The sequence below is a fragment of the Haliotis rufescens genome, unplaced genomic scaffold (genome assembly GCF_023055435.1).
Source record: "Haliotis rufescens isolate VD_foot unplaced genomic scaffold, xgHalRufe1.0.p SCAF_7, whole genome shotgun sequence".
Lineage (NCBI taxonomy): Eukaryota > Metazoa > Mollusca > Gastropoda > Lepetellida > Haliotidae > Haliotis > Haliotis rufescens.
The window spans coordinates 39588847-39614030 of NW_025964361.1; the positions used below are offsets into that span (position 1 = coordinate 39588847).

Here is a 25184-nt window from a genome sequence, read left to right on the forward strand (position 1 = left end):
AAAATATATGGCAATGACTTATAATTAAAGGGTTACCATGAACTGAACATGATCCATCTGAAAAGCGAGACCCGTGTCAGAGTTTCTTCAAAGAACATTTCTGGTGTTCCACCGCAGTGATAATGCGGGAATAGAGCTAAAAGGGGTGTAAAACCATACTCACTCACTCATAATATTTTGGTGCACGAGTGACCCAATCGTCTTGTCTCCGAGGTCGCAATTTATTGTAAAGAGTTGCGTCTCTTAGGCGTGCGAGAAACCTATGATCGTAGGTTCGAATACAAGATTCGCGCTGATTATGTTTCTAGGTTTGTCAGCCGATTTCACCAACAGATTTCATGCCGATTCCATGACTATGCTTGTCGTAAGAGGCGACTAACGGGATCGGGTGGTCAGGCTCGCTGACTTGGTTGATGCATGTCATCGATCTTAATTGCGTGGATCCATGCTCATGATATTAATGACTGGATTGACTGGTCCAGACTCGATTATTTTTAAACCGCCGTCATATAGTTGCGGCGTTAAACAACAAACCAACCAACTAAAATGGTAAACGTTCAAGGCTTTCAAAACTTGGAGCCTTCCTCCCACATCAAGCTGACATGCTGGGATATAAGTGAAATAAGGAACCAGTATCTTACCTGTACTTCAATGGAGTACCCTCTGATCTTCACCATAGAGTCACACCTGCCGCATATTTCCAGGCTGCTGTCGGAGAGGACGTAGCCCCAGTCCCCAGTCCTGTAGAGGACGTCCCCGTACGACGCTGGCACCGTGTCTGGCCGCTGGATGAAGCGCATCTCCTGGATGTCGGGCCGCTTCAGGTATCCACGAGCCAGTGTAGGACCACTGACGAATATCTGGAGAACAATGAAAGGGTTAGGTCTTTGAAAGGCATTTAGAAGTGATTCACATAAGGAAGAGAATATATGGATGTCAACTTCTTTATTATGAGGAACACAACGTTTCGGAGTATATGCTTACTCCTACATCAGCCAGCCCCAGAACCACCAACAAGACTGTAGTCAATTTGAGCAGCAAGACCCTCACACCCGCACAGACCTCCCTCCTCGCCAAAGGCCTAAAGTATGTCCCAGTCAGTTTAAGGAAGAGAATATATGGATGTCAACTTGAATGATGTAGGAGAAAGCATATACTCCGAAACGTTGTGTTCCTCATAATAAAAAAGTTGACATCCATATAATCTCTTCCTAATCAAAGGGTTGTTCATATTCGTATCTCGATAACGCGCAAGGATAGCTTCAAGCGGCTGGCGAATATCTAAATTGAAAACGCCAGTGCCTTAAATGTATTCACATCTTTGCCACAAGAGAAGGGTTGATTGAATGTGATTTTGCGCCGCTGAGCAATATTCAAGAAATATAACAGAAATATAACGACAGGGTAGCACAAATGAGGAAGCAATTCAAGCAGCTGGCGAATATCTGAAAAAGGAAGGAAGAAAGGAAGAGCACAAACCACAGACGAATGTTTGATACGTGTATTCGTAATCGTATTCGTATAGGATATACATGGATATATACATTCGTGAAGGATGGGAACATGCAGCGTCAAAGGAAAATATGCGACAAACAGTTTCCAAATATATGAGTAACGGTATTATAACATGTTTCCGTAAAATGACGTCATGCTTAACAATTGTAACAAACCGAATATCATTTCTCTTAGAATTCATACCTCATCAAGTTTGGACATTGAACAGGATCCTCAAAAGCACCCTGTGCCCTAAAAGATGGCTATCGTGACTACAAGGGTGTTTATGGTACATTCAACAGGACCTTCTTGGGTTACTGATTTAACGAGCGCTTCCGGTGGATCCGGTTTCGCACTCGAGAAACAATTATGGCAGCAGTGGGAATCCATATTTTGTACCATATATTCCCGTGTTTTTTTAAGGTGAAAATGGACTTGCCTTTGCATGTGTTTGTGACGGGTGCCACAGATGGGGCAGGATACGTTGCTCTTTTCATGAACATCTGTTACCATCACTATTTTATAGATATTTATAAACAAATGCTTATGATATAGTCGGAATCCTACAATGAAGACGGATCTCCCGAACCTTGCTAAGCTTAGGCTGTAATCCTACTTCAGTTAAAATGATCAATACTAACAGTATTGGTTATTGGCTTGACTGTTCCGCAGTAGTGATAATGTTAAAATGCTTTCATACATTCCCTCCAGGTTCACTTACCTCCCCTGGCATTCCGACAGGCTGAACTTGTTGGTCCTCGTTCAAGATGGCGACATGAACGCCTGGTAACAACTTCCCGACGGGACAAAACTTTCTCGACATCATTGATTCCTAAAAAAAGAACTTACAACATTGAACTGTGTGTAATCCAGGTGTCCAAAAAAGAAAACCAGTAACAGCTTGAACTCATCGAGGTACATGGTTCCGCCACGTTATTGCTGGGCTTGTACAAAAAGCAGGATAGGGTGGTCAGGCTCGCTGACTTGGTTGATGCATGCCATCGTATTCCAATTGCGTGGAGCAATGCTCATGATTTCAATCACTGGATTGTCTGGTCCAGACTCGATTACAACAGACCGCCGTCATATAGCTGGAATATTGCTGACTGCAGTGTTAAACAACAAATAACAAGAACAACATCCAAAAGCAGAATAAACCCCTACCCTATCAAAGTCAGTCCTTAACGAATCAGAAAACGAAAATAGCAACAGTTTGACACAACAAAACATCACCATTTTACCTACACGTAAGTAAACGTCACTTCACATTTATCCCTGTTTGATGCAACAACCACTGATATGATAACATAGCACCCGCTTTTCTTCACAAACCTTTTGGAACAATATTCCAGCTTAAAGCCTTGGAACCGTTCATCATTTAGTTACGTAACCAAGGTAACATTGGCTACGCCCTATACAAAATATATTATTACTTTATTATTGGTGTAGTAAGCTGTGAGATCTTCGCAAGCGACGTCATGACATTCCGAAATGCTGTACAGGTTGACAAAGCGTATCCATGGCAACGTCTTGACGCACCTTCGCAGCAATGCTGTTGTCACCACCTCACCACAGAACCATATTTGTCTGGGTCAAAGAACATGTCTGTTAATGAACCTGTATTCCCAGACAAATCGATGCGTCATGCAAAAGCAAGCTAATTAAATATACCACAGCAGGGAACATCAATTTCATGCTTTAAATTAACAATGTTATTGAATAAAAAATGGTTGTTCGATATTGTAAATGAGATTTTCGGGTCATTAAACATATGTTTTACAAAGGTGATGGTAAATACATTGTATCTGTATGTTTGAAGTTTCGACATTCAATACATTAAAATATCCGTATCCTTTTCCTGCTGAAATACAATTCCCTGTTTTGCAATCAACACAGTCTTTGGTAATGATTATTGTTTGTTTGTTTGTTTGTTTGTTGTTTACGGCGCACTCAGCAATATTCCAGCTACATGACGGCGGTCTGTAAATAATCAAGTCTGGACCAGATAATCCAGGGATTGACGTCATGAGCACCCGGCTAGGCAATTGAAATACGATGACATGCATCAACCAAGTCTTTGAGCCTGACCACTTGATCCCTATAGTCGCCCGATGCGTGCCGTAAGAGGCGACTAACGGAATTATCTCCGTGTCCCAATTGCGTGGATCGATGTTCATGATGTCAATCACTGGATTGTCTGGACCAGACTCGATTATGTACAGACCGCCGTCGTATAGCTGGAATAGTTCTAAGTGCGGCGTTAAGCAACAAACAAACAGACAAACTATAGTCGCCTCTTACGACAAGCGTAGTCGCCTCGTACCACAAGCATCGTCGCCTCTTACGACAAGCATAGTCCCCTCTAACGAGAAGCATGGGTTGCTGAAGACCAATTCTAACCCGTATCTTTACGGGTCCTTCGGTAATGAGGTCCAATGAAATGGAATTAACGCATGATAATACACATGTGTTTGAGTATCAACATCATATTAACATATATATCATGTAGAGAGGTGTTATATAGGCCATGCATCTCATTACCTGGGGAATAGTCTTAATGTTGAGTCCTCGCTGTCCCAGTCCAGTCTCAGCAGCGAGTAGACACGATGCGCAATAGCTAGTGTACATCCTGTCTGTCTCAAAGGTCTTCCCGTGATATTGGAAGGGCAGTTCCACTATACATATTACTCAGCCTGATAGGGACATGGTAAATGAATTGTTCAACTGTAACCTTTGCCTTATAATCAGTATGTATATGTTATGGCAATGGCCGTTTGATCAACCCGTCCAAACCAGTATGTCAACAGGCTTATTACGTCAATAGGTCATCTGTATTGGGGTTATGCAAGGGGTTATGATTATCTGCGTCCTTTACACATTTAAAGAGGATTGGCCGAGTCCATTCTATTCAAGTGCCACGTGACCATTTCCAGAACCCGGATGGACGTACCCTATCGCCATACGCTTATCATAACCGTTTCATAACTATATTTGTTTGTTGTTTAACGCCGCACTCAGCAGTGTTCCAGCTATATGACGGCGGTCTGTACATAATCGAGTCTGGACCGGACAATCCAGAGATTGATATCATGAGCATCGATCCACGCAATTGGGATACGATAACATGCATCAACCATATCAGCGAGCCTGACCACCCGATCCCGTTCGTCGCCTCTTTCGACAAGCATACTTGCTTTTTACGGCAAGCACGGGTTGCTGATGAACTATTCTAACCCGGAACTTCACGGGTCTATAAACAACGTATAAAATATAATGGCATAAGACGCCTTACATATGACATGCCATTATATCTTCTCCGCTTTTCCGCCACAGTAAACCACACGCCGTGATATAACTGGCATAATGTTTAAAGCGAAGTTAAACCCAACTCACTCACTCACTCACTCACTCATTTCTTCTTCAACGATCTATGCTCTTTAGTGAAACTACCGTATTCGACGTAATAAGCGCCCTGGGCGCTCTCAAAATTAGAAATAGGGGGCTCTTATTAGAATATTATTTTGGTGGAAAAAAAGAGAGTTGAAAGATAAATTTCGTGGTTTATGCTGACAGCCTGAAATGTTTATGTACGACAGATATATTTTTCCAGAATTTAATTCCCCATAATTAACGGTGCATATAACACACGAGTGCGTATTTTACGCGAATAAATAAGTCTTGTGTACATTGATCAATCGGAAGGGGTGCTAATTGGGATTGTTCACTAGCCAATATATTAGCAAATATCGCCGTGGGCACTTGTTAGAGCGGGGCGCTTATTATGTCGAATACGGTACTTTGGGACTTTACCCAGAGGAACTGTTGGTCGTCAGTGGTCAAGTGAATTCAAGCAGTCTTTAAGATTCCCCAAATGCACATCTCTACAAAAACAGTGGCGTTGTCGCGCTTTGGTTAATTTGTCAGATTTTATTTCTTTTTATACTGGCGACAATGACCCTTCTATGATTCCATAAATACCTGTAAATAGTCGCGTTAGAATAATTTAAAGCTGCCTTAAGAAATGTCATGAATCTGATCGTGTGAAAGTTGATGTCAAGGCAATGGAAACCTTGAGAACGTCAACGATCGAGTCACGCAATGGTACGCACCTGAGCGTCTTCAGCGACTGTTTGAAATCTATGTCTGCAGTGTTGAGAATTGTCTCCAGCAAGGATGGCGTGAAGAGGATGCGAGTGATGACGTTGTTGCTGATGCTTTGACACAGTAGGTGAGGGTCGTAGATGACGGAGTTGGGAACAATACACATTGGTACACCTAGAGCAGAATATGGTAATGAAATAGTGAGTTTTACCCCGCTTTGAACTGTATTTCAGTTACAATCACAGTGTGTCAGCTTGATGTGGGAGGAGGTGACGGCAGGTCTTAGGCATTTACCAGTTTCGTTGAATCCGCGAGCATGGATATAGTGCTAACAAACTTAGACATATTATCCGGCCGAATCTGGGATTCGAACAACTACGATAGACTTCTGATACACCTCAGAAACGCAACTCTGAAAAGCGAATTACAACATCTTGGATAACTGGAAAACGAACCCACAGTATTTTGAGACGAAACATATATCTCACGTCATTATGAACATCTACACGGTGAGGAACTAGCAAAGGAAATGTGTCACGTTTACAATATGCTTATATCAATATCAATAATGAGTGAGTGAGTGAGTTAGGTTTAACGCCGCTTTTAACAGTATTCCAGTTATATCGCGGCGTGTCAGCTTAATGTGGGAGGAAAGCCCGAAGTGATGCAGGTCTCGGACGTTTACCACTTCGGTGAAACCCACGAGCACGGGTATGGTGCTGACAAACCTAGAAACATAATCGTGGCGAACCGGGATTCGAACCCACAATCATAGGTTTCTGGCGTGTCCAAGGGACGCAACTCTGAACAGCGAATCGCGGCGCCTTAGACAACTGGGCCACCCGTGTCCCCCAATATCAATAATAAATACTACCATATACTACCTATAAATCCAACAATGTTTTGATGAAGATATTCTTCTATTATTTTAAAAAAGGAAATTTTATTTTAAAATCAGGTAAATTCATATAAAACTATATCTTTGAATTAGGTCAAAGTATCCAATTAATATGCCGCAAGAAACCAAATGGACATATCTGTGAACCGCAAGGTCCCTTATTTTTCCGAGCGTATGAATATATCCCCATACATGTACTAAACCAGACGTCTAAACTTCAGTTTCTGGATTTAGCAAAATAAAGAATTGATGCATACCTTTTAGGATGGGCCGGAGCATCTCCCATACAAAGAATATGTTGCTGCCCTCTCTTTCCCCTTCCCCATATGGGTAACTGATGTGACGCCAGTGGTAGGAAAATACGGCACCCCGGTGGGGACACATTATACCTTCAAGAAAGACCAATATACAGTTATACACACACCTTAATACATATAACATTCTGTGTCACAAGATAAATTACCATATATCGGTATTCTATTTAATATAATAATAATGATGTCATAATCAAAGCTTCCATAATTAAATAGTTTCAGAACAACGGATAATTGCCCTGACTAAAGAAGGCACGGGAACTAAACATGCATGTGCGACAGTTCTAGGTTTGCTATAGTTTACTGATGTCAAACAGTCACAATATTTTATCGGAAAGCCAGTTTATTTACTTACTTAGCGGTTGTAAAACTAAAAGATAAAAAAAAAAAATCAACACCTAACGTGCATGCATGGACAATTAATATTTATTGATCTTTCCTTCATGCGACCTATTGTTTTGCTTGTTTGTTGGTTGTCGTTGCCCATTGGCTCACGTCCCAGCGACACTCTGGCTCAAATATTGCTTAATCGGCGCCACGACCTAACTCTTGACCAAGCATGAACCGCACACTGTATTGAAAACAAAGGTTCTGAATAAAAAGACACCATTGCCATCGAGTTCTATTTGGTAGAGTTTGTTCACCTTTAGGTCTGCCCGTTGTGCCAGATGAGTAAACTATATAGGCCAGGTTGTCAAGCGTCACCCCATGGGGCATTTGGTCGCCTTTCTGTTGGTCGATCTGCTGCTGTAGGCGATCTTGCCAGCCATCCGCCAATTCAATCACCTTGTGAGAATCTGGAAATGTTCACATTTTTGGTTAATTTTTAGGTATTTGTTTACAAATTACACACACACGCACAAGCACATGCACGCATACGCACGCAAGCACACACACACATTATATATTAATATCAAAATCTAATCAAACAAATTGTAAATATATTTTGTAAACAAGAAATACTTTTCCCCTAAAATACACTCATCCACTCAAACAAATGTCATTTTAATGATTAGTACATGAACTATGATTTGCCAATGGCGCATCCTTCACTCACACTGTATCGGTCCATTAAGTCTGATTCTGGCAGTAAAAATGTGTCTGTCAATCAGTAGTTCAACCACACATTGATCTCATTATATGTTGGATAAAAAATATATTGATTGACCTATTTTTTCGACGTTATCAGTTATTGTGTTAGATACATTTCATTCGAGCAGCCGGGATGCCAGGAACACAGTTTGGACATCCTGCTTCGGTGACATCATGCGAAACAAAAAATAATATGAATATATCTCCAAGTTATACGGACGCCGAACGCCACCCCTTTAGAGTGCAATTCTCGAAGGCCATTTTTGGTGTCCCTCAAAGTGGCATTATCCAGGGTATTATACTGCCATTTGTCAGGATATATACCCTGATAGCCTTCAGGAGCGAGAGCAATATTCCAGCTTTATGACGCCGGATTCGAACATTATGGAAAGATGGTGGCGTCACGAAGCAATGGTGACGATATGGTCCAGGGTATTTATTATAATAGACTCTGGATAATCGAGGATGGAGAGATCGTTCTATCTATGGGAAATAAACATGCATCTTCGGGTGTTATCAAGTATTTGATCCATCCATATATATCAATATTAAATATCATTTTCCTCAGTTACAAAGATATTAACCGATCTAGTTTTGAAATACATATTGTTCACAGAAATAACATTTTGAATACATTAGACAGAAAATGGAAGATTTGGCCTCACATTCATCAAATCCAAATTAAGATTGTTATCGTAACATAATATTTTAGTGCCCATCTCTTTAATTATCAATATTTCTTGTACATAAGTAAGTTTCACAAATTGAAATAAAAATATTGAATTACGTTACAAAATTAAGTATTTTATCTTCGTCGAATTTTGTAGGAAAAACCTTAAGACAAAATGCTAACAGAACTTTCTATCATCAAATTTTATAAACTATACCAACTAAACAGTTTCATACATGGTATCAGTGGCAACGTCTAGATCTGTGCTAATAATGGACATCAGACCGTGATCCCGCTTTAATAAATGAACCGACCCGTGACATTCTTGGACAGATCCTTTGAAGTAAGAACTGCAACCGGCTGTGCATCTTTCAAGATGGACTCCAGCAGTGGGGTAGGATAGGATGTGTCGATCGGCAGATACGCTCCACCTGAAAATAAATGTTAGTTCTTTGGAGTAATCGGGTGTAGATTTGACGAATGTTTCTAGTGAATGCAGATTTTGAACACTATCAATTAACAAGGCGTAACCCGTCTAGTGTATATACTCTTAAATATAATAGGGGCGGTCGGGTAGCCTAGTGGTTAAAGCTCGTCACGCCGAAGACCCGGGTTCGATTCCCGACATGGGTACAATGTGTGAAGCCCATTTATGGTGTCCCCCGCCGTGATATTGCTGGAATATTGCTAAACGCGGCGTAAAACCATACTCACTCACTCACTCACTTAAATATAATAGCCTGGACTCGGATTGTGTTGCATTAATGCGCTGATTATGTTGCTAATTTCGTATACTTGTCTGCAGCTTTTTTAAATGTGTTAATGATTACAATAAGCAGCTTGTGAAGATTTTATTGCTGACGTATGTATTTATAAGATTTGACATCAATATGTTTTTGCCCGAAGTCAGATCTGAAATATTCCCTTCGTATATAGATATATTTAACTAGCAGTATTCGCACAGAGCGGACGAAAGCGCCATACTGTTTTTATTACAGTCCTATGTTTCTGATATGTACTCTGTTTGTGAAAAAATCAGAAAATGGAATGTTCCCAAATGAACATCCTCGTAATGAGTGAGTGAGTGAGTGAGTGAGTATGGATTTACGCATCACTTGCGACTACCACGTGAAGGCGACACACCCGGATATAACATAATACTATTGAAAACAGCGTCAAACTTGGGTTGGTTTGAATAACTCGACTTGATTTTATTAAATTGCAACCCTTTCGTGACCGGATCAGAGGTGTTCCCCAGCAACCCATGCAAGTCGTAAGACCTCAGCCTCGTTGACTTTGCTTATTGCGTGTCATCGTACCCCCGGCAGGGCCCATTGCTCATATCAACAGCCTGTTTATCTTACCAAGATTCGAGTACATGTATTTACATGTGGGTTGTTGTGACATAGCTTTAATGTTGCTGACTCATATGTAACGAACAAATATAATACTCAAAAGAAGTTAAAGACCATCTTTCATATTACTATAGTTAATCTATCATGCTCCTTAACTTCTTTTGAATAGTATATACTAATTGGTGTAATGAAACCAAGACAAGTTCCCTTCCAAGTTCAAGATTTTAATATTGCCGCGAGCTAGAAAATGGCTACAATAGGAACTTTCTATATAGCCTTTCCATCCAAACAGAAACCTAAAATAAAAAAGCTCCCTAAAAATAAAAATAAATCTGTTTTCTCATACTACACCCTTCAAAAAAGAAAAGAAAAAAGAAACGTATAGGAGATTATGAGAATGTTGATTTTGTTTATTCGTGAAACATTCAATACAATAGAATGTATTTACTAAAGGATGTTAGTCACATGTTCGTTAACTCGTGTAGTGTACAAACCAACCGTTTTAAACTTTTGTAGCTTTATACAGCAGTTTTTATAAGACTGCACGATGCAAATGTCATGGCAAGGATATTAAAAGCAGAATGCTCGTGCAAGTTGTGACAATCATGTGCAGTGACAGTGACTATAAAAGGTCAAACGTCAGTCAACACTTTGCCGAGTCTGCATGAATGCTGCCAATCGCAACATCGCAACGGGACATCTTGAGTGAGTGAGTGAGTATGGTTTTACGCCGCATTTAGCAATATTCCAGCAATATCACGGCGGGGGACACCAGAAATGGGCTTCACACATTGTACCCATGTCGGGAATCGAACCCGGGTCTTCGGCGTGACGAGCGAACGCTTTAACCACTGGGCTACCCGACCGCCCCAGGACGTCTTGAAGCTGGGGAGTGCCAGTCTGCAGTTGCACGTCATTTCAACGTTCACCAGGACACCACATATCGTTTATTGGATCGGTATACCCGCCTCAATTCAACCCCAGATCGTCCGAGAATAGGTAGACATAGTCACCACCCCTTCACCACATCGCTACATCCGGGATCTCACCTGCGTCATCGATATGCTACTGCCACGAAAACCACAGGACACGTGCTTAGTTTGAGCTGGGTATTGGACCAATCAGGAATCGTCTGCGGGGATGGGAATTAGACCCAGAAGACCGGTATTTGTCCCTGTATTGAGATGCTGGCATCGACGACAACGTACGAGATGGAGTACAGGAATGGACTCGGAGAAACTGGCGGCGAGTCTGGTTTAGTGATGAATCACAATTTCTTCTCCAACGCCAAGTTGGAAGACGTCGACGTTTTGAACTGCGCTCGAGAGGTCGACAGATTCGGTAGCGGAAGTGTGATGGTGTGGGGGTCGAAATGAACGTTTTGAACTGCGCTCGAGAGGTCGACAGATTCGGTAGCGGAAGTTTGATGGTGTGGGGAGCCATATCCTACACACGATCTGACTTGGCGGTGGTGACAGAAAATTGGTTCATCGACCAAATTCATCAACGTTACCTTCTTCCGGTTATTAACCGACAGAGGGAGTTTTCAACATGACAACGCTACACCACACACAGTTCGTGTCACTGTTGACTTCTTTCATAATTCAAACGTCAATGTCTTGTAATGGCCCTCAGGAACTCCGGATCTGTGTGATGAACCCGATAGACGTTAACGTCAACGTCAACGTCAACATACGCCACCGACACTTGCACAACTGGCCAACGCGTTGCAGGAAGACAAGGGATGTAGAGCAGTGATAACAACACACGGGGGTCACACCAGGTGCTGATTGGACCCCCCCACACACACACACACACACACACACACACACCCGGTGGACGTGCGTGTGTTTGAACAACCAGCATTTCCATTATGTCTACAGAACATGTGACTATCAAGTTTCATCCTTGTATCAATCAAATTTAATTAAATATGCACATTTAATTGAACACTACCTATTCGGTTTATATCGCGGTGCATCGACCATTGTGACGTCATACATAACTGGATAGATTGGGGCAGTTTCAGGCAGTTATAACACGTCCCTATCGGAGATAATGAGGTGACCTTTGAGCTAGCAACACAATTTGGTGACAGCTTGGAGATAAAATTCCGCGATTGTTATCGTAATCAAATGTCTTAATTAATCACACTTACATAGTTATGTTTATTTCAGTATTAATGACCAATACTGATAATGGGGGGGGGTCATCACAGAATACTTACAATAATAAATTGTGTTGAAAAGTGCTACTATTTTCTATAAGATAATATATCAAAATTAGTAATGGAAAAAAGGGGTCGTTTTTATTGTTTCCAAATATTTTAATCATAACTTTGATCAACAGTTGAAACGTAAATAGTAAATATGATACAGGTTAAATCTGGAAGCATACGAGTTTTCCCAATCTTTTTTTCCCCATCTTTTCCCATTTTCCCGTTAAGTGACGTTATAAAGTCAGTTATCACCTTTGCCGCGGGACGATGACGAGTTCCTGTGGCCCGTGTCGGCGTCATGTGGGAGGAAAACCCAAACTGATACAGATTGTCGTCATTCAGCCATTAGGTGGTGAAAACCACCAGCACGATATGGCGCTGACAAACCAAGCCATTCAAACCCACGATCCGCGGACCTGGCTACGCTAAGAGGTCACTGGGTCATCCGTGCCTCCATTTAATTATGTACTTCGCAGGTTACAACAACGCCACTTTGCGGCTGTTTATTTGCATGCTGGATCCTATCTGAACAAATTGCGGATGTAAACAAATGTTAACACGTTGACCTTTGTGGCACTTTGGCTTTGGACCTTCATACTTGTCAACACAGTCGTGACTGCTGGCGGAATAGGTCGCCATGACATTCCATCCTCCACTCTCCCTCTTGAGCCCTGTTATCACCACAGTCGTAGCATTACATCAAATGCTCTCAATTGTAACAGATAACAAAAAGTAAAGTACTGTGTATTCTATAGTATGAATTACACAATTTGCCTTCTAATTCATGGGCGAAAATCAGACATCTACGGACATCATGTAATTAATGATGAAAATGTTTGATTCTTAATACTTCCGAAAGTTCTTTTTTAAACTCATGAATGATAAAAGTACTTGTTGTGTTGTAGTGAGTGAGTGACGTGTCCTAGCAACAATCCAGCAATGTCACATCGGGCAACAGAAATGCACTTCACACATACTTATCAATGTGAGGATTCGATCCCTGGTCTTCGACGTGACGAGCGAACGCCTTAACCCCTAACCCAATTTATTAGTTGAATGTTTTATTTTGACATACATAGTTGCTGCATTTCAAAGATTGCTTGGTTGGTTTGTTGTTTAACGCCGCACTCAGCATTATTCCAGCTATATGACGGCGGTCTGTAAATAATCGAGTCTGGACCAGACAATCCAGCGATTAATATCATGAGCATCGATCCACGCAATTGAGATCGATGACATGCATGAACCAAGTCAGTGGTGATTAATATCATGAGCATCGATCCACGCAGTTGAGATCGATGAAATGCATCAATCAAGTCAGTGGTGATTCGTCACAGACTTGTATATACATATGTTTGTTTGATGGCGTTCTGTATATAAACGAGTCTGGACCAGACGATCCAGTGATTGACATCATGAGCAGGGATCTCCGCAGCGAGCCTGTCCACCCGATCCCGTTAGTCGCCTCTAACGCCAAGCATAGTCGCCTTTTACGGCAAGTATGGGTTGCTGAAGATCTATTCTATCCCGGATCTTCACAGGTCGCATTTCCAAGAAGACACTATAAATAGAATACTTACACTTTTCCATTTTCCATACATACGGGAATATTGCCATTAAACATTTCGCAATCTTAGTTTAGCTAAATTCTCCTTTCAGAGTATGGTCACGTGTGCTGTTCCTACATACAGGGGAAATGAAACATTCACACGTGCTAATTCCCGCCATAGAATCGGAGTGTGATCGATTTATGCGTGGACAAGGATAGCACCAGTGAAATAATTGCCACCACCTCCATCGATCCCCGAGTACGCTCAACAGTCTCTTGTTTGAGTAGTGTTGGAACATAATGTATTGATTTAAAGGCTACGTTTTAATGAGGAAAAAATTACATGTGTCCTTTTTTATAAGGATTACACAAATATTCAAGTATTCATGTATGTCGAATATACAAATACGGAGTATGAATAATTGTAACATAAATTTCTATATCCTGAGACTGATATACACGCAAGATCCTAATCAAGAAACACAATTCAAGACTATAACTTCAACGGGTGATAACATGCGAGCCCTTCAGAAACCCATGCTTGCCGTAAAAGGCGAGTATGCTTGTCGAAGGAGGCGACTAACGGGATCGGGTGGTCAGGCTCGCGGACTTGGTATGATGCATGTCATCGTATTCCAATTGCGTGGATCGATGCTCATGATGTCAATCCTTGGATTATCTGGTCCAGACTCGATTATTTACAGACCGCCGTCATATAGCAGAAATATTGCTGAGTGCGGCGTTATGCGAGACAAATATGCTTTTAGAGTTTTAGAGACAATAGTAGCAGTGGTAGTGATCTAATTTAAATCATCAAAATATATTAAACGTTAAAATTAATTTTCTTGATCCTCTAGCAGCTTTATCTTGTTTTGTAGTATATGGTCCTATGCAGTGAACGCCCAAATGATGTAACCAATAATGAAATAATGATTCTGTACAGCAAACTGAGAATGACAGTCGCTGTGGTGGTTCAAATATGGCAGTGTTGGTGAGCTCTTTGATCTTTGACAACTATTCCATCTTATAATGGATCAATCGGTAATTGTCGCTACATGTTGCTAAGTTTGCCAAAGTATTATGAATATATTCGTTAAGAAAAACGTCAATTTCAAGTTCAAACAATATCTCAGTAATATTCCAGCTATATAACGGCGGTCTGTAAATAATCGAGTCTGGACCAGACAATCCACTGATTTACATCATGAGCATTTGGGATACGATGACATGCATCAACCAAGTCCCGTTAGTCGCCTCCTACAACAAGCGTAGTCGCCTTTTACGGCAAGCATGGGTTGCTGAAGACCTATTCTACCCCGGATCTTCATGGAGAGACAAGCATGGGTTGCTGAAGACCTATTCTACCCCGGATCTTCACGGGTCGGGAGTATGAATGGATATACCCCGGAAGAAACATGCAGGTCACGATGATATTGATCAGTGGGTTAAGTTGGCACTGTTTGAGAACGGGGCCAGATCAACGCCGTTTGTTTAAAAAGCCTCCGGCCGTACAACTGCGCCCATTCAGCGACCAAATCCGAATTTAGGTCAATGATTATATCCTTGTATGAAATAATCAATAATTCTTGTCACACCACACACACTTATGTTGTCTTCCGATGAATGTTGGAAGACGCTAATGTGTGAAATGAGAGAAACCATTCCCCTCAGGCACAGACAGCGCTACAAGTACTGAACACCCTCCATTAACCAGTGTATTATAGACTAGTATAGCCATTCCATTGTTGATAAACGTCGTGGGAACATTCGCTGCCATCGATTCGTTTCGGAAATGACGTCATCATCTCCATCGCTTCTATCTGTAATTAACACAGATTTTCAGCGTCGTGCTATTCGATTCGGACTCAAGGTGAGGTGAAATGGGGTCCAATCGCGTCCAAGATTATTGCACTTATATAGCGACGCGCATGCACGTGTGTGTGTGTGTGTGTGTGTGTGTGTGTGTGTGGCTGCTTGTACAAGTCCGGACTGATGCCGATTTATAATGCTAGCTCACTGAGATACCACGCCGCAGTTTAACATGAATACCCAACTCAGACACAGTATACTGACTCGAGCCGACCAGTCCTTGTTTTAGCCCCTTAATGCCGAGCCCCAGACAAGGTAATAACAAGTACCATCTTTTAACATTCTTTTGGTATGACGCGGTCGGGGATGGAACCCCGGACCTTCCGCTCTCCGGGTGGACGCTCTACCACTAGACCACGGTGGCGGTCTGAATCGGACTCAAAACGAAGCTATGGTGACGAATTGGTCCAGGGTATTATTACACTGGATCCTCGAGAATAGGCGCAGATTGACTGATGCAGTGCTTTTCGAAAAGGCGACAAATTCTTCTACGAATGAAATCCTTTTTACAATGAGACTTAAAAAGTACCAAGAGTATTTAGACGTCATGGGGATTGATGCCAGGTGCGATTTCAGTAAAACCCCGTTACTAGTGGAAATCACAGCAAGATCCATATTATAACTGAATATCGTTTCGGGCCAAATCAGGCGTTAAACCGGACTGAAAGTCCCAGACAGAAATATCGGTGCCCTGATAGGTATCACGCCCTTCGTCCTGATGTGAGTCAGTTAGGCTTAAAGCCACTTTAAGTTTTTCGCTTGTTGTTTTACGCCGCATTCAGCAATATTCCAGCTACATGACGGCGGTCTGTATATAATCAAGTCTGGACCAGACAATCAAGTGATTGACATCATGAGCATCGATCTACGCAATTAGATGACATGCATCAACCAAGTCAGCAAGCCTGACCACCCGATCCCGTTAGTCGCCTTCTATGACAAGCATAGTCGCCTTTCACAGCAAGCATGGGTTGTGGGTCACCGGTGTGACGAGCAAACGCTATTACCACTAAGCGTTTCATCCTTCTTTAAAGAGCATATGGATAAGCATCTACCAGAAGTGTCGCCACACTTGGTTTCATGGTGTCCCTTATCTCTAAACAGTATCCGGCAGTTTCGTTTGAGGTCTTTGATAAATGTTGATAATGATGTTAACCCTATAACGTAATATCATGGGAAAGCACGTGTTTGGGATGGATTCACTTTACTCTCAAACCAGATATCATTTTTGTATTATTTTTTTCATAAACATGATCACATATTAAAATATTAATGTTTTTGGATGGCAAGGGTTAAGCAGACTTATAATGCCCGGGGGTCTAACGATTTCCTGTATTATCCAGATGATATTGTATTTTTCTGCAGACAGGCCAGTCTAGAGCTTGCCAAACCGTTTCAGTATAGAAAATGTTTCAGCAATCTTAAATTAAGATATAAACGACGAGTCGGAGTTGTATATCATACAATAAAGTACTGCAGGAAAAATAAACCAAGAAGGGCGCAGCCCCGAGTGGTTTATTCTACCTGCAGTGTTTTATTGTACGGTAAACAACTCCCACTCGTCGTGTATTTCTTACATGAGATATCAACATTATGTACAGCTTCTTTAAGAATGTTGATAAAATGTACCAGCTTTAAAAATGTTTACCCAAATTTTAACAACGATGACTCCCTGAATAGAATCTGACCTCGGCCATGTCGGACAAGTCCATTTTACGAACAGGTGGGTTAAGTTTGGTATTTCCCGCATATTCTCACAATCCTCACGTCGATTATCTGTACCTTTTCGCCTAATACCGATTGTCATATCTCTCCCACTTTTGGATGCGATCGTTTGGCCTCTGCAGCTACTGCGTTTATCTGCGTAGCCCAGCTACATCTATGGGGAACAACTCTCTAGACACTCCCCCTCAAAATAATGTCGTCCAATATACGACGTCATCAATTGACGAGCACATGTTCGAATCTCCCGAAATAAAGTCATGATAGAACAATGTTTCATCGTGAAATAAACCACGGTTCGTTCTTCATTGTTCTTTGCGATTTATCGCGTAGGTATCTTATATTCAGCTATAGTGAGTGAGTAAGTTTAGTGTAACGCTGCTTTAAGCACAATTCCAGCTACATTGCGATTGAACTTCACAATTGTTACAAGAATAATTAAGAAACATGTATCCTTGGGCGTAGTAAAAGAAAACCTTCTATCGTGTGCGCAATCCCCAATGACTTGAAGCACTCTTTAAATCTCCAATCTGCCACATCACGAGCACGGGTATGCTGGATTCGAACCCATGATCGAATTGTGGCACCATAGGCGACAACCATTGCCTGAAGGAACATTTCATACCATGGCATGTATGTGTCTAGAATCACTTCTCTACCATTCCTTTAATACGTGCTAAACCCCATTGTTAATACTCATCACCAATGTCCTGTATAACTAATTTCAGCCAATCTGAACGAACTGTGATACTTCTCATGAGTGTTGTTTATATTTATGACTTAAAATACGTGTAGAGTGACCTTAGATATATACGCCTTAGTCCAGAGGCGAAGAGGAAGGTTTCACCATTAGCCTAGCAAGGGTTAGGGTAGGTGCTCCGAGGCACCAACACCACAGCCACGACATCTATTTGCCGACCTGGCACACATAGCTTCTTGTATATATATCGCCTGTATAAGGCAAACCTGTATACGGAAAGCTGTAGACTTGATGTTGTCACTTCCTACCGAGAACCGGAGACCTTGAAACTAGGAATATGCAAATACTTATAATTAACCACACTGGCGTCTCTAACGTATACACCAACGCGTTGTTAATAGTATTGAGTTATTCATGATATTTTTTGCTGAAACAGGTGGTAATTGTGATACACGTGTTGACGAGATGTCATACAATAGACGACGTGGGCTATTGTTGTAGGGACACATCAGGTGTGAAGTCTGGAAAAGGGAGACATAAAAAAGCATTGTTCTGTGGCCTGTTCCACGAAACGATCGTTGCTGCGAATGTGCTAACTACCATCTGTCGAACAGAGTGTTGTTACAGGCGGTGTTAACTCTTAACATTCATCGATAGGGGGGCGTGTCTTCTTGTAGGTTACGGGAAGGGGCGAGTGATGACGAATGGTAAATAATCGAGTCTGGGTCAGGCAAATCAGCGATTGATGTTATGAGCAACGAACTGGGCCATAGTGGTACGCAACAATCAATCCAACAAGTCACCGAGCAGGGCCACCCGTACGATGTGGCATAGATTACTGGGGCCTGTTGCCGGAATCTCCATAATGGAGAAATCACAAGTCAAGTACACTTCTCAACTTCCGGAATCAACAGCTTTGGCAGACTGGTTCCCTGGGTATGCTGCGCTGGCGCTCAGTGTAGCGCCAGCGCAGCATACCCAGGGAACCAGGCTGCAGATTCGGGAGATTTCTCTAACTTAAACCAGGTTATGGTTGACATATAATTGTTCTATAACTTTAATAACGATGTATAGTTGCTTCAGTTTTGCATTAAAACATGCACGTTGATTAAGAATGGCCAGTGAATTCCTGGCTCAGAATCAACCGCAACAACATAATAGCGTGACGTCATCATAGTGGTTTAATTGTGCGTAGTAACCCATGCATGCACCTCACCTGCTTTCAGTATGGCGATGTAGGCCGTGACGAACTCTACACTTTTATCCATGTAGATCCCGACACAAGAATCAGGAGCTACTCCACAAATCACGAGCTTCCTTGCCAAAATATCCGTCCACTGATCCAATTCACGGAACGTCACTTCACGTCCATCCAGTGAAATCAGCGCCATGTTGTCCGGTGTTGCACGAGCTTGACGTGAAAACATCTCGTGCAACGGACCTTCTTTTTCGTACTCCATGATAACAGTCTGCAAGAGAACGATGCACGCATTACAGTCTTCAGTTTGTAAAATGCTGGTTTCAGCAAGCCCAACATTTAATTACCCAAATTCTCTTGAAATGCTAAACACTAGGGCCGTTATACGATTCCCTCGCGTATTCGGTGAATCGAACCGTATGCATTCGTGAATTGAATTCGTTATTCGTTGCCACTAGAATCGAATATTTATGAATATGCAATCATGTGCATTTACATACCCTGTACCTAAATGTCCATACGAACATGTGATATGCATAGGTTTCTTTAAAGACAACACTCTTATAATATTTAATTTGACAGGAATTTGGTCACTGGCCATTGTAGCATTAGAGCAGATACTAAGACTAAGTACCTGGACAAGTGCAGTATGTAAATATATAATAAAGATAATTAACAAAACATGTCAAATAATTTATGTAGTGGTGGGCTCACTGAACATGCTGAATATGACAAATAATACATCAACCGCTGACTTATTATTGTATTCGTTAATTAATATTCGTATTCATTACCCTATAGTCATGATACGAATCGTATTCGCCTCCTAGGTTATTCGTTGTAGCCCTACTAAACACGTCTCTTCAAGCTGTAATATTCGGAGCTAATAGAGTATTTAAAAAGTGTTGGTTGAAAAGCCTTAAAATCAGCCGGGATTTCTTTGGAGCCATGTGATTTAAAGCTCACTCTTGCCAACCTCTGTCACAGCGCAAGAGGGTGGGGTGGGGTCGGGGGTCGCCAAAATATATCATTTATTATTTTTATTGATAATAATTTTGGACGTTGAACAACAAGGCGATAGATAATCTGTCTCACAGTGCCTGAACCATATTATTTCCCCTTCCGCCAAGCCCTTCAGCTATAGCCCTAAATGAAGCAAGTCTAGATTTTCCACAGGTTCAGGTTCTGAATATCCCATCTCACCGTGGCTCCTATCAATTTAAATGGAGTTGTGTTTTTTTTCTGTAAAATGTATTTATGTTCAGGGACTAAGCGTCAGTCGTGACAAGGCGAGTACAGAGTTGTTACACCACGTGCTAAGAAGGAAACGCAATCATACAGTACAGGGACACATGTTGCAAGTAATCGTTATCACATTGAACCTTGAACACAATATGCTGTCTCGTAATTATAGTCAGATACTGGTACATAGACTAATGCATCGTCTCTGATAATGTATTTTTCAGAGAAACAAGCAAACTACATTTAAATTGAAAAGGAGACCAATGTTAGTCTCAGATCTTGTGAGGTGAGGTGAAATGGGGTTTAACGTCGCGTCCAAGATTATTATTACACTTATATAGCGACGTGCATACACGTGTGTGTGTGTGTGTGTGTGTGTGTGTGTGTGTGTGTGTGTGTACTAGTCCGGACTAATGCCGATTTATAGTGCTAGCACATTGAGATACCATGCCACAGTTTAACATGAATTCCCCACTTAGACACAGTATACTGACTCCCAGCCGACCAGTCCTTGTTTCAGCCCCCTAATGCTAAGCGCCAGTTAGGGTAACTACAAGTAACCATCTTTTAACGTCTTTTTGGTATGACGTGGCCGGGGATCGAACCCGGGAACTTCCGCACTCCGGGCGGACGTTCTACCATTTGACCACGGAGGCGGTTCTCAGATTGTGTGGAAAATCTAGACTTGCTTCATTTACATTACAGTTAGGGCTTGTCGAATGGGAAAATACTATGGTTCAAGGGTTGTGTAGGCAAACTGGTATATTTGGCTATCTATTTATATGTAATTATATGCACAGATACATACATATACAAGGAACAACATTAACTAAACACGATCGTAATACAACTGATATAAAAATAATGTATAACACAGGAAAACGACCCTTTGACTAAACTGAATCGATAAAGTGGCGATTCGTCACAGACTTGTATAAACATATGTTTGTTTGACGGCGGTCTGTAAATAATCGAGTCTGGACCATACAATCCAGTGATTGACATCCTGAGCATGGATCTCCGCGGTGAGCCTGTCAACCCGATCCCGTTAGTCGCCTCTTACGACAATCATAGTCGCTTTTTACGGCAAGCATGGGTTGCTGAAGACCTATTCTACCCCGGATGTTCACGGGTCATATACATATGTAGCAGATGTGACATTTGTCTTGTTGTTAGAGTGAGTATGGTTTTACGCTGCTTTTAGCAATATTCCAGCAATTTCACGGCGGGGGACACCAGAAAAGGGCTTCACACATTGTACCCATGTGGGTATTCGAACCCGGGCCTTCGGCGTGACGCGCGAGCACTTTAACCACTAGGCTTCCCCACCTCCCTTGCTGTTAGAACTGCGTTAGACTATGTACTAATAAATCAACTTTATAATTAATAAACACAACAGTTGAATTGAAAAAAATAATCATCACTCCAGTTCGTTGTTATAAAGACAGGCGCACTGTCGTCTCTTTATGCTTGCTAATAACCAAAATACAAGGACTGGTCGGCTCGGAGTCAGTATACTGTGTCTGAGTGGGGTATTCATGTTACACTGCGGCATGGTATCTCAGTGGGCTAGCACTATATATAAAGCGGTATTAGTCCCGACTAGCACAAGCAACACAAACACACGGGCACGCACACACGCACTCACGCACTCACGCACACACGCACGCACAATGAGAGAGATACTGGTCCTGGAAAATATATCTGATATGCTTTGACCATTGGCAGGTTTAAGATACTGGAACATTGTCCATGAGTTGTAATATTTCCTTATTTCCAATCCTTAATATGTGACAAGTAATGTGATAAAATAGTTGTAAAACTTTGTCCATTTTCCCCATACCAGCAGTAACACACATGTGCATGCACGTCGCTATATAAGGTCACTAATCTTGGACGCGATGTCAAACCCCATTTCACCTCACCTCACCTTCTTTCAAATCAAAACTGTTTATAATTTCAGTTTTCACCGGTACATGTATTATATGATAGTATGTGAACACGGAATGCCGTGAGAGCAATTCTAACAGCAATGATGACTCGAACATTCGCTATACGTGTATAAGCAAACATATACTTGGACTTTACATCGCTAACAATCGCCTGTCGCTGACAATGGTTGAATAGGTCGCGATATGTGCGACTTATAAGTTGGACAACATGGATAACCTTACAACCAGACAACCTTACGACATGGTCTTACTTAGTGCTCTTTAACTCGAGTAAGTGAGCATGGTTTTAGGCCAATTTTAGTAATATTCCAGCTTCGGGGGACACCAGAAATGGGGGTCGTGCACACATTGTACCCATGTGAGGTAACGAACCTGGGCTTTCGGCGTGACAGGTGAACGCTTGAACCACTAGGCTAACCCACCTTCTCTCATTAACTCGAAGTCATTGGGATCATCGAGTATATGTCGACTTATAAGTGGTTCGAGACAAGCAAAAGGCCTATATCAGACATGCGGCATGACAACGGTTCAAATAATGACTAACATCTTCTTGGGCGATATATCGACATAAGGGAGTTAGAGTGTCTTATAGGTTATCCTGCATACCTACCAATAAATACTTGTACGCATTCCATTATAATTAACTTGATTTAAAAGGACATGTCATAACACTGTTAATTTTCCTCAACTACAATAAAATGTGTCTAAATGAATCTATAAGAGTAACCATATTCTTAAACACTTACCTTCAGAAACGTCCCCTTGTGTGATTACCGATGTATAAAGTTCTCCTGTTATAACTCGTTCGTGTCTATAGCGACTGACACATAGATGGTGTCGCCTCAACTGACTGACCGACTGACTGACTTTAGAGTATAGACAATTCTGGACGCATCTATATACAGCGTCACACTCTTTGTTTCCGTGGAGTTTAAACTCTACAAGACGACGGTGTGTTGTGTCATGATAAAAACTCGGCCACCGAGCTCCAACGTGGAGCTTGTTTCGTCGTATGATCGAAATCACGTGATGCACGCTAACAAGCCGGAACAGTAAATGAATGGTGCGATATTGTGTTGTGTTCAATGTTCTGGTAGAGTGGGAGGGGGGAGGTAGGAGAGAGGGGGTTGCTGGGGGTAAAAACTGAGCATTAAAGTAATAGAGTGAGGGTGGGGGTGGGGAGTGGGGGGTAATTGAGCCATATGTTGCTTGCACTGACATCTGTTGGATCGCAATAATAGAGTGATGTTTCAACTCTATATAGGACCCTCAATAAGAGTCCCTGTTCAAATGAAACGGCTATATGTGTTAAACGTGAGACATGAAGTTAATCAAAATGATTCATGAAAATATACACACCATTAATTTGACAATTAGTTTAAATATGGCTGTCCAGTGTTAACGAATATTCAGTTGTTCGGGTGCCAGTTAAACAATATGTCAGTGTATAGATTAATAACATCTCGCTACAAAAAAAATACTCGTGTAATGAACTCGGACCAACATTAACCGCTCTAACAATATGTCTACCAAAACTGTTTTAACTTTCTGACATCACCTTCCCACTGAAAAGGGTGTAGCCTTGGCAAAGGACCAACTTGTCTCACAGAACAGCTGTTGGATTAGACTTGCACAAGTTTCTAAGGCAATAATTATTAGTTTAAATAATTTATTTGTAGTCTATATGAATAATTAGAACGCGTTTTCCCTATAAGAGACGAGCGTCCTGATCTGGGTCCACTTGCACAAAGCGATCTTAGCGCTAAGACTATTGTCAGCCTATGTTAAAGTATGGGAGTTACGATCATCTTAGCGCTAAGATCGCTTTGTGCAAGTGGGCCCTGGACTTGCCTTTTATCAGATTAGAGTTACTATACATCCATGCACTTATCATTCAGTACAGCCTTGGAGAAAGGCTATTGGTCGACAACTGAGGACGTTTAATGATTTCCATTTGGGTTGTTATTGATCAAAATGTAAAACTGTACAATATCCATATATACGTACATTTGTAAGAGAGCGTTAGAAAATACATTAATGCAGATGAAACAATCCCACTGAATTACTGAAATGCTTGACTGTCTGTCTGCTCATCACACCTGTGTGTGCATGAGAGAACATATGCAAACGTATGCCCACGCCTCTCGCTCAATTATATACACATAGTGCTTGGAGTTGTGAGTTTGGTTTTATGCAACTTTTAGCATTATTCCAGATCATTGCGCGACACCAGGAATTTGGCTTCGCATATTGAACCGATGTGGGAATCGAACCCGGGCATTCGACCTGCCGACTCGCTTCATCTACTAGGCTACCCAACATCACTAATGTTTAAAGCAGTCGTCGAATCAAGAAAAACAAGTATGGGCAGATTTCTTCATGTAAACAAATATCAATATAAATTTAGCTACCTGATTGGCCAGTCTGTGCGTTGTTAAAACCTATATTACCCACATGCTCCAGAGAGTTCAGAATAGCGGTACTAAACTATACGCGAAGCACGCGCTAGTATTATTATTAACATCCCACTGTAGCTTCCATGGGTGATATCGATTGAGTGAGAACAGGCGATATCTCCTATAGCTAGGAGATATCGCTACAATGATATTGCAGCACAATGCTTTGCAGACCATTATGACGTCATCGATAACGTCATGTTGATACTATCTTCTTGATACGGTTCTCGGACAGAAACTTAAAATCTACTCCTCAATTTATGATTTCCGATCGTCGATTCGAAACTTGTATATTTTCACTGAAAACGTAAGCGTGAAGTTTCGAAGTCTTCAACTGGAATGTGAATTTCACAA

At 41.6% G+C, this 25184-nt stretch overlaps 1 protein-coding gene across 2 annotated transcripts in view; it reads right to left on the minus strand.

The window, feature by feature from the left end:
• The window catches only part of LOC124144201 (glycine betaine reductase ATRR-like), a 67268-nt gene extending 43910 nt beyond the window's left edge, over window positions 1-23358 (minus strand). The window contains exons 1-9 of one of the 2 annotated variants that reach the window (XM_046513489.2): window positions 23121-23358; window positions 19199-19451; window positions 8884-9000; window positions 7452-7604; window positions 6751-6882; window positions 5604-5769; window positions 2928-3081; window positions 2216-2326; window positions 642-860 (exon numbers count right to left, since the gene is read on the minus strand). In XM_046513489.2, coding sequence (XP_046369445.2) covers window positions 642-860; window positions 2216-2326; window positions 2928-3081; window positions 5604-5769; window positions 6751-6882; window positions 7452-7604; window positions 8884-9000; window positions 19199-19442 — 1296 coding nt within the window. In that variant the 5' untranslated portion in view covers window positions 19443-19451; window positions 23121-23358. Of the gene's footprint in view, window positions 1-641; window positions 861-2215; window positions 2327-2927; window positions 3082-4035; window positions 4153-5603; window positions 5770-6750; window positions 6883-7451; window positions 7605-8883; window positions 9001-19198; window positions 19452-23120 lie in introns of those variants that run through there. The other variant, XM_046513490.2, reaches the window with a different exon arrangement.
• Between the last annotated feature and the right edge of the window lie 1826 nt (window positions 23359-25184).